This window comes from Quercus lobata, chromosome 8 (assembly GCF_001633185.2).
Source record: "Quercus lobata isolate SW786 chromosome 8, ValleyOak3.0 Primary Assembly, whole genome shotgun sequence".
In the NCBI taxonomy this organism is placed as follows: domain Eukaryota; kingdom Viridiplantae; phylum Streptophyta; class Magnoliopsida; order Fagales; family Fagaceae; genus Quercus; species Quercus lobata.
Genome location: NC_044911.1, coordinates 1,216,453 through 1,229,213, shown reverse-complemented (window position 1 = coordinate 1,229,213; position 12,761 = coordinate 1,216,453). Strand labels below are relative to the sequence as shown.

The window sequence follows — 12,761 nt, the reverse complement described above, 5'->3', positions numbered from 1 at the left end:
ATTCAACCAAAAGATTCTTGGTCCATTGTTTCTTTTGTCGATAGAGAAGGTAGCAATTGAAAAACTTGCCAAAGTTAAGGAGTATTTTCTTAGTCAATCAAGAAGAAGAGCAATAAGGCCAAGACATGTTACTTTCAATCCTTTCTAGGATTTGATGTATCAATTGTTTTTTAAGTAATGATATGACTTTAATGCTATAGCAGCAAGTGTCCCCACGTTTTTTCATGACATATGTTAAGAGCTCTTGACAGGTCTATCCCTTTGTGATATTTGAAAAGTATAACACAATAGAACCTCATAATTTTCAAGGGAGAGACATGGGTGGTGAGGAAGAAGATCAGGAATCAGCTTTACTGGGAAGCTCTTCTCAACCTGATGAACCTAAGGAGCCTCTCAAAAGAACAGGTAATTAGACTTGAAATTCAGTTTTGCAGCTATTGCACATATAGTAGTCTTTTCTTCTTATCTTTTCAGTAGAGAGAATGTCACAAGACAAGGAAAACTCTTTTACTTTCCGCTTTTTATTGGCTATATGTTTCCTTCATCATATCTATTTTTTAAGAGTTTTCTAATAAATAAAAAAAAACTATTTTAAGAGCTTTCATTTCCTTTTTATGTCTCCTTTCTCCTTTTTCTCTTTTGGTATATAATTTATTGAGTAACTAAGTCTAATATGGGTAAGGATGAAAATTGAAAATTTGAAACAATATCTATATCTCTACTGCCGGAGAGGTAGAGCCTAATATTGACTTCGGTGAAAACAGAATGGGTTACTGCAGTAATGCCAAATGACCAAATCTTCTGCCTTCTGGGAACAGAGGACCATTTTCCAATAGAGAAATTATCTTATGCATTCATTGGATGCATATAATCTCTTATAGTAAGTAGTGACTTTCACATAAATTGGCCATATCTTGCATGCAACTGCTGCATATTTCTATCTTCAGTTGTCAGAGAAAATAACAATTCAAGTGGGTGCTAGATATTTTCCTCTTAGATTGCATATGGGAAGTGCAAAAAAAGTCAGTTTTTGGGTTTTTTGAGCTTATTTTGGCAGACCCCATACAAAAAACTTTTCTCTGTTATTTTCTACAATACTTTCAGTAAACAAATGATCAGCAAGCGAACACTTGGGACTGTTAACCCTATTGCATATTACTGTGCTCTAAAATGTGATTCAGCAATATGCACCGCACAAAGTTAGATATTTTCACTTTTAGTATGTGGTGGTATTTTGGTAGGAAGGAATATTGGAGGTTGCAATTTGCAGGAGAGCACAAACACCAAAGATGGTCCCAACTCTACTTAAAATACCTTCCACTCTTGACAACTCCCTTTCAATACAATACAATTATTTATACAAAGCATTATTGAAATTGGAATCTTATATATAATTGAACCAAGCATGATTATCTTGGCCTCCTAATATCCATTTTAATTTTCAAAATTTAAGTTTCATCTTTCACCCTCATACCATAGCCTTATTCTGTCTACTAAGGGTGTGTTTAGATATCGCTTATTTTGCTGAAACTGAAAATTTATTGCTAAAAATAGTGTAGATAAAAGTAAAAGTTAGTTAAAATAGTACAATGGAGCCCATAAATAATAGCAAAAATAAGCTGAATAGTAAAATAATTTTAATTTTCTGTCACAATCTAAACCCACACTAATTCTCCCCACTAGTTGAGCTTTTTACAAGTACATTTAGGATAAACTTTTTTTTTTTTTTTTGAATGAATATACTTTAATTAAGTCATTACAACTTTTTGGGCTAATATTCGTCTTTATTTTTGTGAAGGGACCGTATGGACTTCAATAGCATATATAATAACAGGAGTGATTGGGGCAGGAGTTTTGTCTCTTGCATGGAGCGTGGCCCAACTAGGGTGGATTGCAGGTCCATTACTCATGATTGTCTTTGCAGGCATCACCATTATTTCCACAAACCTTCTATGTGATTGCTATAGATACCCAGATCCTGAATGTGGCCCCGCTAGAATTCGGTCCTATATGGAAGCTGTCAGGGTGTATTTAGGTGAGGAATTTAATCCCAATTTCCTGATCTTTGTCACATCTAATCTTAACCCTCAATCAATGATGTATTGTCTTAGCTAAGTGATATTTGTCTTGCAAGTTGAAATTTCTAAAATGTGGACCAATTTAGCCACAAAATAAATTAAAAAATCATGAATTGTGTGTGTGTTAGGCTTTATATACATACATACATATATATATATATATTATTTTAATCTATAAGTTCCAGTGTGTGATTAAGTTAGCTAATAGTAGGCTTGGGCTTTGATTAGCAAAAATAATAAACAAATAAATTCTAAATCCCTTTTAGTTTTGTTTTTAAGTTAATCAGTAATTCGTGACATAAAAAAAAGTTCATAAACAGTTCATTAGGATGAAATCCATGTTGAGTTAACATTTTCTAATGTTGATCCTTGTTAAAAGATTGGAATTATTAGAATCACATTCTAATAATCATCTTAAGGAAAAAATTTCCTTCAGTCCAGTTGCAATTGAATAACTATCTATGTTATTTTTAATCACATGACCTATTTAATAGTAATGTAAAGTGACCAAAGCTTTGAGCAGAGTCTTTATTGTTGTCTACTAAAAAAGAAAGAACTAAGTAGTCCACCAGACCTGCAGATATTTCACTAGTCTGCACTAGTGAAAACCCTTATTATTGGGAGTGCCAATACATCTAATAATAAACATTGACCTTATAGTGTACATGGAAATGCAGGAGAGAAGAGCCAGAAGGTGAGTAGAGTGATTGCGCTGGAGAGCTTATGGGGGGGTGCAATTGCCTATGTCATTACGGCTGCTACCTGCATGAGGTACTCCTCAAGAACTATTTTCACTACTTCATACTCTTTATTAAACTGTTAAGGTTTTTTTTTTTTTTTTTGGTTGGTGGTCACATGCTAGCTAAATCACTAACATTCTTAAATATTAATAGTCCATTGGATTCTCTAAAGTTCTCAAGTTAACTCTATTTTAGGGTTTTTAAATCTTGATCATTTATGGATGAATTAAGGTTTGTTTGGGAATGATTTATTTAGCTTTTTGTTGAAAATTTTTTGCTGAAAGTGTACTAAAGTATACTTGTACTTTGAAATTTTTTGAAGAAGTGAGGAAAAAAGGGAAAAAGTGAGGTTTTAAAAAGCTGTACATAAAAGTTAAAAGCTAAAAGCTAAAAACTAAAGTTTAAAGCTAATGCCAAACTCACTCTTAGTTTTTATCATGTCATCAATATTTAAAGAAATGTGTATTATCTAAATGTGACTGTAATAACTCCTCTGCCTACATCTCTTCAATTTATTTTATAGTATTATGTTATGATCTGTGTCCTACATGAATTAAGTGTAAGCTTAACCATGCGTTTATAAGTTCTTGGCCACCCCTTGCAAGCCGATTTTCAAGGGTGAGTTCTACTCATGAGTTCCTAACATATTGACATGAAGATATATGTGTTAGTCTACACTTTAAACTACCATCCTACTAAGGAGAAACCATATCCTATGTCAGCTTTATGGAGTGGTTGTCTCACAAGCTTCTAGGTGGGAGTCACAGACTTGTAAGAGGTCACTCCATAGATGGGGGTACAAGATAATTAGTATAAGACAAGATAGCTCCAGGGACTTGGGCCATGGAAACTGGAGATTCTTTTTTCTAGTCCTAGAGTGAATCTTACTGGGCCTTTTGTGGTACCAATCTCTAGCTGGGTCTGGTCCATTCAAATGCAAGCCTGGCTAGCCACAAAATTGTACCTTCAAATGAAAAGGACACAACCTAAAGGATAAGGTTAATAATAGGGAAAAGGGAAAATTTCCTCTTGCACTCGTTTACCTCCACTATTTTATGCCAATATCTCTTTGGTAATATTGTGCAAAGGATGATAGGACTAAATAAACGGTGCAGCTGATTCATGATTATGGGTCCACTATATGTCCTTTACTAGTTAGTTTTTGAGATTCTTGAAATCAAGTCTAAAGTTTCTCAAGCTGCAAATGATGTGAAAGGTTATGTTAGGTGTATTGAGGAAACAAACACAGCAACAAGAGTAAAAAAACAGGATGAAACATCCCTTTAGAAATGGTATCATGTGGAATCAGAATCAGCTAAAGAGGCTGTGTATCAAACTGCCTTTTTTTCTGGACATTAGCTATTGGAGTATTTCCATTGCAAGGGACAAAATTTCTACTTGATTTCAATCATTTACATTTTTAGATAAGAGGACTATCAACTCAAGGACCCACCCATTGCTACTATTTAATTCAAAATAAGGTAAGGAGAAAGTAATAAAGAAGAAAGGTGAAAATGGCATGATGAACATGACAGCTGATTTCTCCATCATTGTTTAGGTTCTAAATGAGACTATATATCTTCATGATGCTGAGAAATGATCCATGCAAAAGCCTTGTAAGTTTTAAGTCTAACCTTGCAGAATCTCACTGATCATGGCTTCAAAAATGCTTGAATGGCTTTAGTTCCTATTGCAGCCTTCAAATGATTGTCTAATTGGGGAGCAATTACCATGGTGTCAAGTACATGATAGGTTTTTCACCAAAAAAAGAAGTACATGATAGGTTTCTCCTTTAGTAGTCCATCAAATAGGTACTTACCAATAAAAAGTTCCATCAAGTAGCTGGCAACTCTTGTGTTGTCTTTTACAGCTTACTAGAATTATTGGAACACTACAAAAATGATGAAGCTTATATGGCCATGTTCAAAATTTTGCGTAATTTTAATCGCCTGATCAATAATAAGTAAATGTGCACACATGCATGCGCTCACTTAGGACTCAGGACCAATTCAAAGCTTTGTAGAACTGATGGAACATTCTTATGTTGATCATGGTCATTATTTAATAAAGGCCACTTCAAGCTAGTTAGTTTAGATGGAGATAAAAAGAAACATAAAATGTTAGCTGTCACAAGCATGGTATTTTTATTTGCATTTATGTATGTGTGACAGTGTTTTGTATCCGGGGCCTTCACATTGATGTGTGGCATAGTGTTCTGAGTCTTAGGCCTTTTATATTGGGTATACAGGCATCAAACTTCATGGCCCTCTTTGGAGTTGGATAAACATGGCTATCCAACACTCTTTTGAAGTAGCCAAAGGTTCCTGTGATGAACTGGTCAAGATTTTATCTAGGACTAACCACTGGTTCTTCTAAATTTACTTCCAAATTTAGTCTTGAATTCAGTGCCTTGTGTGGGCAATTCAAACAGGATCCTTGTGGAGTTGCACAGCTCATATCATTACTGCTGTAATTGGCTCTGGAGTTCTGTCTCTGGCATGGAGTACTGCACAGTTAGGATTGATAGCAGGGGCAGTTTCCTTGATTTTTTTTGATATTGTCACCTATGTCTCTGCATTCCTCATTTCCGATTGTTACAGGTGTCCTGACTCCATAACCAGAAGACGAAACTACTTTTACGCAGATGCTGTTAGAGTGAATCTTGGTAGTAAAAGCACCAACTTCTTTTCCTTCTTCTTCTTCTTGGTTTTAAACGCTCTATATAATATTCGACTTAGGATATACTTTACAAAGATTGTTATGTTTTATATGCCCCTGATTTGGTATAGTGAAAGTTCTGGAAGGCAGGCATGGTTTTGTGGTTTGCTTCAAAATTTGAGCTTTTATGGGACTGAGTCTGATTGCTTATGCTATTACTACAGCAACCAGTATAAATAGAGTATAATAAAATTTTTTGTATTGCGAAATTGTCTCTACACATCTCTCTCTTGTTATCTTCTCCTTTTTAACCCTTTGAATGTTCATTCTAGGGTCTGTTTGGATACTACTTATTGCTGAAAACTGAAAACTGAAAACACTGTAGCAAAATAATTTTTCAATATGTGAATAGTGCCGTAGGACCTAGTTTTAACTTAAAATTTGCTGAATTTTGTACTTGTGGGTCCTGTGAACAGTGCACGGGACCCACAGTAAAATGCCAAACGCACTAAGAAAATCATTTCAACAACATCTAAACTCACACCTAGTATGAGTCTCATATTCATCAGCTATGTTTATGATCCACTCTTTTTCTTTTCTTTTGCCATTTCTTTTCTTTTCTTCATGTTCTCCTCTTTAACTCTTTGAACGTTCATTCTAGTGTGAGTGTCATCTTCATCAGCTATGTTTATGATCCGCTCTTTTTATTTTCTTTTGTCGTTTCTGATTGAGTTCAAGTTGGCTAAGTTTACTCTTCCTAATTCTTATATTTTTCCTTTCTTTGATACGTTCATAATTCACATATTTTCCTTTCTTTGGCATATTCATGCAGGGCAATTCAGAAATCAAACTGCTATCACAAAGAAGGGCACCAAGCTCCATGTGCATATGGTGATACTTTTTATATGCTGCTCTTTGGACTTGTTCAGATTGTTATGTCACAGATTCCAGATTTCCATAAAATGGAATGGCTTTCGGTTGTTGCTGCAATGATGTCCTTTACCTACTCTTTTATTGGAATAGCACTTGGCTTTGCAAAAGTAATAGGTATGGCTGTGTTTGCCTTCTTTTTTTCAATCACAGGCCTCCAATTTTACAACTAAAACACACCCTGTGATCACATAAAGCTGTATAAAGTAGTATGAAAAGTTGTTTCACTCTCTAAAATGTTGTAGTAATTCTTCAGGTTGCTGAGATAACCTACGAAAAGGATATATTTTAGAACTCTGAGTTTTATATTTTCTTATCACTCCAAACTTGCAAAAACAAGAGCTTTCACTCAAATGAGGCTAAAGCAACTATCTGGTATTATCAAGGAAAAATTTTCAGAATGTGGCAGCTAAATGGAGGGTACTAGAAATGTTTGGTTCACCTAATAGGAAAGTTGGCTTCTTTGCTATTTATGGATCAACATTCATGAGTTGTATTTGTAGAAAATGGGAAGATTATGGGGAGCATTACAGGAGTCCCGGCTTCTACTCTTGCCAATAAATTTTGGTTAGTCTTCGAATCATTTGGGGACATTGCTTTTGCCTATCCGTACTCAATTATCGTTCTTGAGATCCAGGTATGGAGTACTATCTCATAATAAACCAAATAAAAACAAAAGCATATGAAAATTTAATTTTGAAGTAAACATTATAAATTTAGTCATATATAAATAATTGCTGATATAAGTTCAGTATCTAAAATGTTTTGGGAAATTTGTTAAATGAAGGATACTTTGAAGTCCCCTCCCCCAGAAAACCAGACCATGAAGAGGGCATCAATGGTTGCCATTTTTGTCACAACCTGTTTCTACCTCTGCTGTGGATGCTTTGGATATGCAGCCTTTGGAAATGATACACCAGGAAACCTATTGACAGGATTTGGTTTCTATGAACCTTATTGGCTCATTGATTTTGCTAATGCCTGCATTGTTCTTCATTTGTTAGGAGGATATCAGGTACTAACAATCAATATACAATTTTAAAATAATAAAATCTATTACTCACTTTCTCATTGATCTTGTAAAAATTTTGTTTATGCCCAAATGTTTGTGGCATATGCAACAAGCATTGTTTAAGAAGAAAAGTTTCTTGAACAAGACTGAAAATCCTATGTAACATTTTTCTGTCATGCATAAGTAACCCAACTTTTAAAATTATATTGCATAATATATCAGGATATGCTTCAATTTTCAAACATATTTTTTTCTTTTCCCTATTCCCTAGTCAAATCCTTCTTTTTTAAAAAAAAAAAAAAAAAAAAAAAAAAAAAAAAAAAAAAAAAAAATAACTCATTGTCTTTGATTCCATACTGTAGGCAGTGCCAAATGTTAATTACTTCTCTGCATCCTTGGCTTGCTTGTAGTTACATTCTTTCACATATTTTCACTCTCAGATTTATAGTCAGCCAGTATTTGCATATTGTGAAAGATGGTTAACGAAGAAATTCCCAAACAGTGGCTTTGTAAATAACTTCTATACCATCAAACTCCCATTGTTGCCGGGTTTTCAGTGGAATCTTCTCAGGCTATGTTTCCGAACTGCATACGTTGTATCAACCACTGGAATTGCAATGCTCTTCCCTTACTTCAATTCAGTCTTGGGACTGTTAGGGGCCTTGAACTTTTGGCCGTTGACTATATATTTCCCTGTGGAGATGTACTTTGTACAAAAGAAAATAGGAGCTTGGACAAAAAAATGGATTGTACTTAGGACATTTAGCTTTGTCTGCTTTCTTGTGACAGTTGTCGGTTTTATTGGATCACTTGAATCTATTATAAGCGCCGAACTCAGCTGAGTAATTACTGTAACTAGCGTTTAACCTACGCAATGTGCGGGGTCATTTTACTTATTAGAAGACAATAAAATTCATTAAAATTATTCTAGGGCATGTTGTATAATTTAACTGATTGTTAAAATAAACCAACGTTAAACTATTAAACTTTAATTATGGAAACAATATTTCATAACAATTCTAAAATAGCTGTATAGAACAACTTAACATAAGAATTATATGCATAAAAAATCAATAGATAAATATATGTGGTACAAATAGATAAATATAAGGTTTATCAAGCAAGATGAGGTTTTGGAAAAAAAAAAAAAAAAGTCTATCTACATCTTGTGATAATGATGAAAACACAGTAGGTACTGATAAGGGTAATTTCTATCTTCGCCTTCTGGTCATGATGAAAAAGAAACCACCAACAACCTATTATGATATAGCACATCAACCTATTATGATATAGCACATTAAGGGAAATAATTAATAAATCAACCAAAGAATAAAACATACATACGGACACATAAACAAAAACAGAACTCTCACTAAAGTGTTTTAACTTCCTTAGACAATGTGGCTCAAGCCACAACAAACCCTTACATGTAAATTAATGGGGGAAAAAACCCAATGACTATGACACTTCACAGCAAAGATTGAATAATTATAAAAATGGAAAATGAATTGAATCAAAATAGTCAAGTCAATGTCAATATAAGTTTTTTTAAAAAAAAAACTTTTTTTTCATAGCAAATTTAGTAAAGAAAATTGAGTATAGCACATACACGGCGCTGAAGGGAAATATACATTAAGTTTGAATTGTAACACATCCCGGTAAAGAAAATTGTCAAAAAAAAAAAAAAAAAAAAAAACCTTCAAATGATCCAAGTTCAATCAAACAAAACTATCAATTTATATAAACAGAAAAACTGACATGGTAACTTCACTTTCTTGCTTATCATCAAAACAAAACAATTAATTATGAAATTCAAACGTTACTCCAAAAAAATAAAGCCTAAAGCCTTGTCCTTGGACTTGCTCACAGTCTTTGGTGTAAATAAACCTTCTCATGCTTTCAAAAATCTTCTTAAGTACCTCTTTGTTTGATTTTTGAATGCCCTTACAAACACAAACTGTCATTGAGCAGCATTTAGAAATTCACCTAGTGAAAGATTTTAAAATTTTGTACTTTGAAAAATTAAATTGAAATCTTACAAACATGAGAATGTACTTAGTGACTCTAGTGGAAAACACTTGAACATGACTAACCCTCCAACTCCAAGATAGCAAAATATTATAACAAATTAAGATGCATCAAACATGAAAGGAGCAAGAAACTAAATGCATATGAATGGATAAATAAGAAAAGATAACGCATTAAAATTTAAAACAACAATTCCATAGCAAAAGAGTAAAGGGTTAAAGTGTAGAGATATGCTCAAAACAAATTAAACACAAATATCCCAAAGAAAGTTATAAATAGAAAAAAAATGAGAAACAAAAAAATTATAAATGGAAAAAATGCTAGAAAAGAAACATTAGAAACGAAATTATAAACGGAAAAAATGTTTCAACAAAAAATTTAAAACAGAATAAATAAAATGAAAGCTTTAAAGTGTAGAGATATACTTAAAACAAATTGAACCCAAATATCCCAAAGGAAAACCAAATCCAACACAAATAACGGATATTAAAAACCATTCTTAATCCAAATTCCTTATTCAAAACCTATCTAAGCCAAAATACTTAATGCAATCCAATCTAGTCAAAATACCCAGACCTAAATCAGATTTGATCCCAAATTAAATTAATAAATAAAAATAAAAATAAAAAACCAAAAAACAGAGACTATGCCGGTGGAGGGAATGGATTTGATGATGGTAGAGGCTTGGACTGTCGCTTGACACATTTAGGGGTAGATTTCTCAGTTTTTTTTCTCTCTCTCCACTCTTTGTGCCTAATCAACTCATTCTCTCTCTCTCTCTTTTAATCTAACTGTGTTTTCTGTTTTAAACCGTGTAGGTTGCACAAGAAACATTTAAATTTTAAAGCCTCAAACGGTGCAATGTGCGGTATTTTGTAACCTTTAAATTGTAAGCGTGGTAGGTTTTTAAGTGGGCAATTTTTCTTACGTGTCATCACAGCCTTAATTACAAGGAAAGACTGAAGCAATGGAAGTAAAATTAAAAGTCATATGAAAGAATTGCAGGTTCATGCTAAAGCAATAAACCAAACATACTACTACCATATAGATCTTTAGCAAAAGAAAGTTCACAAACTATGAACAAAAAATTAACCAAAAGATATTAAGATGATACCACTAAACTGGAAAAAATTAATCAAAATTGTTTTCCTATGGCTAATTGATTAGAAATATACCCTACTATTTAATTTTTCATCCTATTATAAGTGTCAATGGAACTTTAAAAAAATGGTCAAGAACTAAATCATCTATCACCAAACACTCAATTGTATCCTTATTTTTGTCATATATTTGTGAATTTCAAAACTAGGCAAGTTGTCCATGAATGAATCAATCCTTGAGAATGTGCACATGTTTAGATTTTTTGAGGAGAAACACAAATTTTAAGAGTTGGATTCACTACTTCCAAGAGTCACCTAAAAGATTAATTAATCTTTGTGTTGAACATAGCAATATACACTTAAGCAATTATATTTAAAAAAAATTAAAAAAAAAAGGATATATGTAAAGAAACATCCAATAGATGTCCTATAAATAAATAGGAAAAAGTACAGATTAACTCTTATAAGAAAGACATAAAAGTATAAATGCATGTTTAGTGACAGATTGTTGTAGGCAGAAAAGTGGTATCCAGCAAAGAAGATATGATTGGCAATATTGGCCACGCTAATGGCAACAACATCGAAGAATATCTTCTCTATTTTCTTCTGTACTCATGGCTTTCTAATTAGGGTTACAATAACCCACCCCATTAGCGGACTTCAAACAGAGCACGTTAGGAAAAAAAAACATGATTTTTTGATTCTTCATCAATCAGCTGAACCGAGAGTTGATCAACAGGCACTCTTGATCAATTGAGCGATGATTGAGGGCCAATCAAAATTCCCGAGACTGTCCTTTCTTGTGTTGAACCTTGGACTTGATCTTGTACTTCATTTTTAATGCTTACAACTCAAAATAAGATATATTGTCATGGACTTGCCAACACCATACCTAAGATATTTGAAAACTCGTTTAGTGTTTAAAACACTTATGAATGTTTAGACCCTCAAAAATAAATATTCCAAAACAAGCTTATATTCAAACGGTATATGTGCAGAATGTAAAATATAAGCAATAACCAAATAAGCAAACTACTTTACTCCTTTAATTAATCAAAAATAGCAGAAATTAAAAGTTAAGAGTAAGGGAAAAAGAGATGCAAATATAAGATAACACCAGTACGTGTTATTGAAGAGGAAACCAAAGAACTCGGCAAAATACCTCTCCGCCGCCCTCCAAGTGGTAAATGATCCACTAGAATATCAGTTAAGATACATGAATAGCAATAGACCCTCCAAGCCTAATTTACCCAATGCACCTAAGCTTTCCAAGCTTCTTGCTCCAACAAGGTTACGCCGAACCGTGTCTTCTCTAGCTTTCTGGATCCCGCAATTAGCCCATTGCATCAACCAATATGAATTGGTTATCTCTTGAACTGCTTCCCAAATACCAAGAACTTTCTCACTATTTTGAATTTGGTGAGGTAAGGATTTAGTTTTATAATCCTCTCATGAATATGACAATGGAGAGGGTGAGAGTAGAGGAATTTGAAGAATCAAATGTATAAGATTGTGGATGAATCAATCTTGTTTTTCTCTAGGGTTTCTCTCTCAAAGTTCTCTTCGGAAGCTCTATCTCTCTCTGCTCTACATTTCGTGGGTATAAGGGTATTTATAGTAGGGTATGAGCTGGAATGTGAAAAGTCACTTTTCAGCAAAACATGGTGCACTGGCGAGTCACTCGCGACTAGGATGAGTCGCAAGTTCTAGTCGCCAGTTATCAAACTAGGCTAGATTATACTTTTTGTCCTGTAGTGATCCAACTGTTCTGTCTCTTTATCTTCCTGCATGCTTCACACATGTGCTTCATTTTGGCGAGTCACCAATCGCGAGTTCCTGTCACGAGTCACCTTCTTATTGCACACTCTTGATCAAGTCTTTACACTCTCTCACACACAACCCTTACATTATTCCCACCTAAATACAGGGTTTCTAAATGCTAAATTACAAGCAAATTTGGCACGGAATAAAGCCAACACATAGTTGAATAAATTCAACTTTACAATATTAAAATTGGAAATTTATATCGAATGACACCAAGCAGGAATTTCTTGGATTTTTAATTGTTAACAATATAAAGTGAGAGAGAAAGATTGAATAGTTTGTATATTAATGTGTGAAACAATGATGTACAATACAAAGCCTTATATAGGTTAGGTATATGTGTAGTACAAGTAATATGAGTAAATTACAAGTACAGTATACTGGGTCAAGC

At 33.5% G+C, this 12,761-nt stretch overlaps 1 protein-coding gene across 2 annotated transcripts; it reads left to right on the top strand.

Annotated features, from left to right (window-relative positions):
- LOC115955554 (probable amino acid permease 7) lies at window positions 1-8,273 on the top strand. 2 transcript variants are annotated; one of them, XM_031073715.1, is made up of 7 exons: window positions 1-405; window positions 1,799-2,035; window positions 2,756-2,849; window positions 6,309-6,523; window positions 6,910-7,043; window positions 7,194-7,421; window positions 7,859-8,273. In XM_031073715.1, the coding sequence occupies exons 1-7, from the start codon at window positions 318-320 to the stop codon at window positions 8,258-8,260; spliced, it is 1,398 nt and encodes a 465-aa protein (XP_030929575.1). In that variant the 5' UTR covers window positions 1-317; the 3' UTR covers window positions 8,261-8,273. The 2 variants fall into 2 exon arrangements, with proteins under 2 accessions (XP_030929575.1, XP_030929577.1); XM_031073717.1 differs by having other exon boundaries at window positions 4-405; window positions 7,921-8,029.
- The last annotated feature ends 4,488 nt before the right edge of the window (window positions 8,274-12,761 follow it).

Excerpts from the sequence above, each read along its gene's own strand:
- LOC115955554 (XM_031073715.1), top strand. The coding sequence starts at position 318 with ATGGGTGGTGAGGAAGAAGATCAGGAATCAGCTTTACTGGGAAGCTCT. Across the intron at positions 2,036-2,755 it reads AGCTGTCAGGGTGTATTTAG|GAGAGAAGAGCCAGAAGGTG; the intron begins GTGAGGAATTTA and ends ATGGAAATGCAG. Across the intron at positions 7,422-7,858 it reads ATTTGTTAGGAGGATATCAG|ATTTATAGTCAGCCAGTATT; the intron begins GTACTAACAATC and ends TTTCACTCTCAG.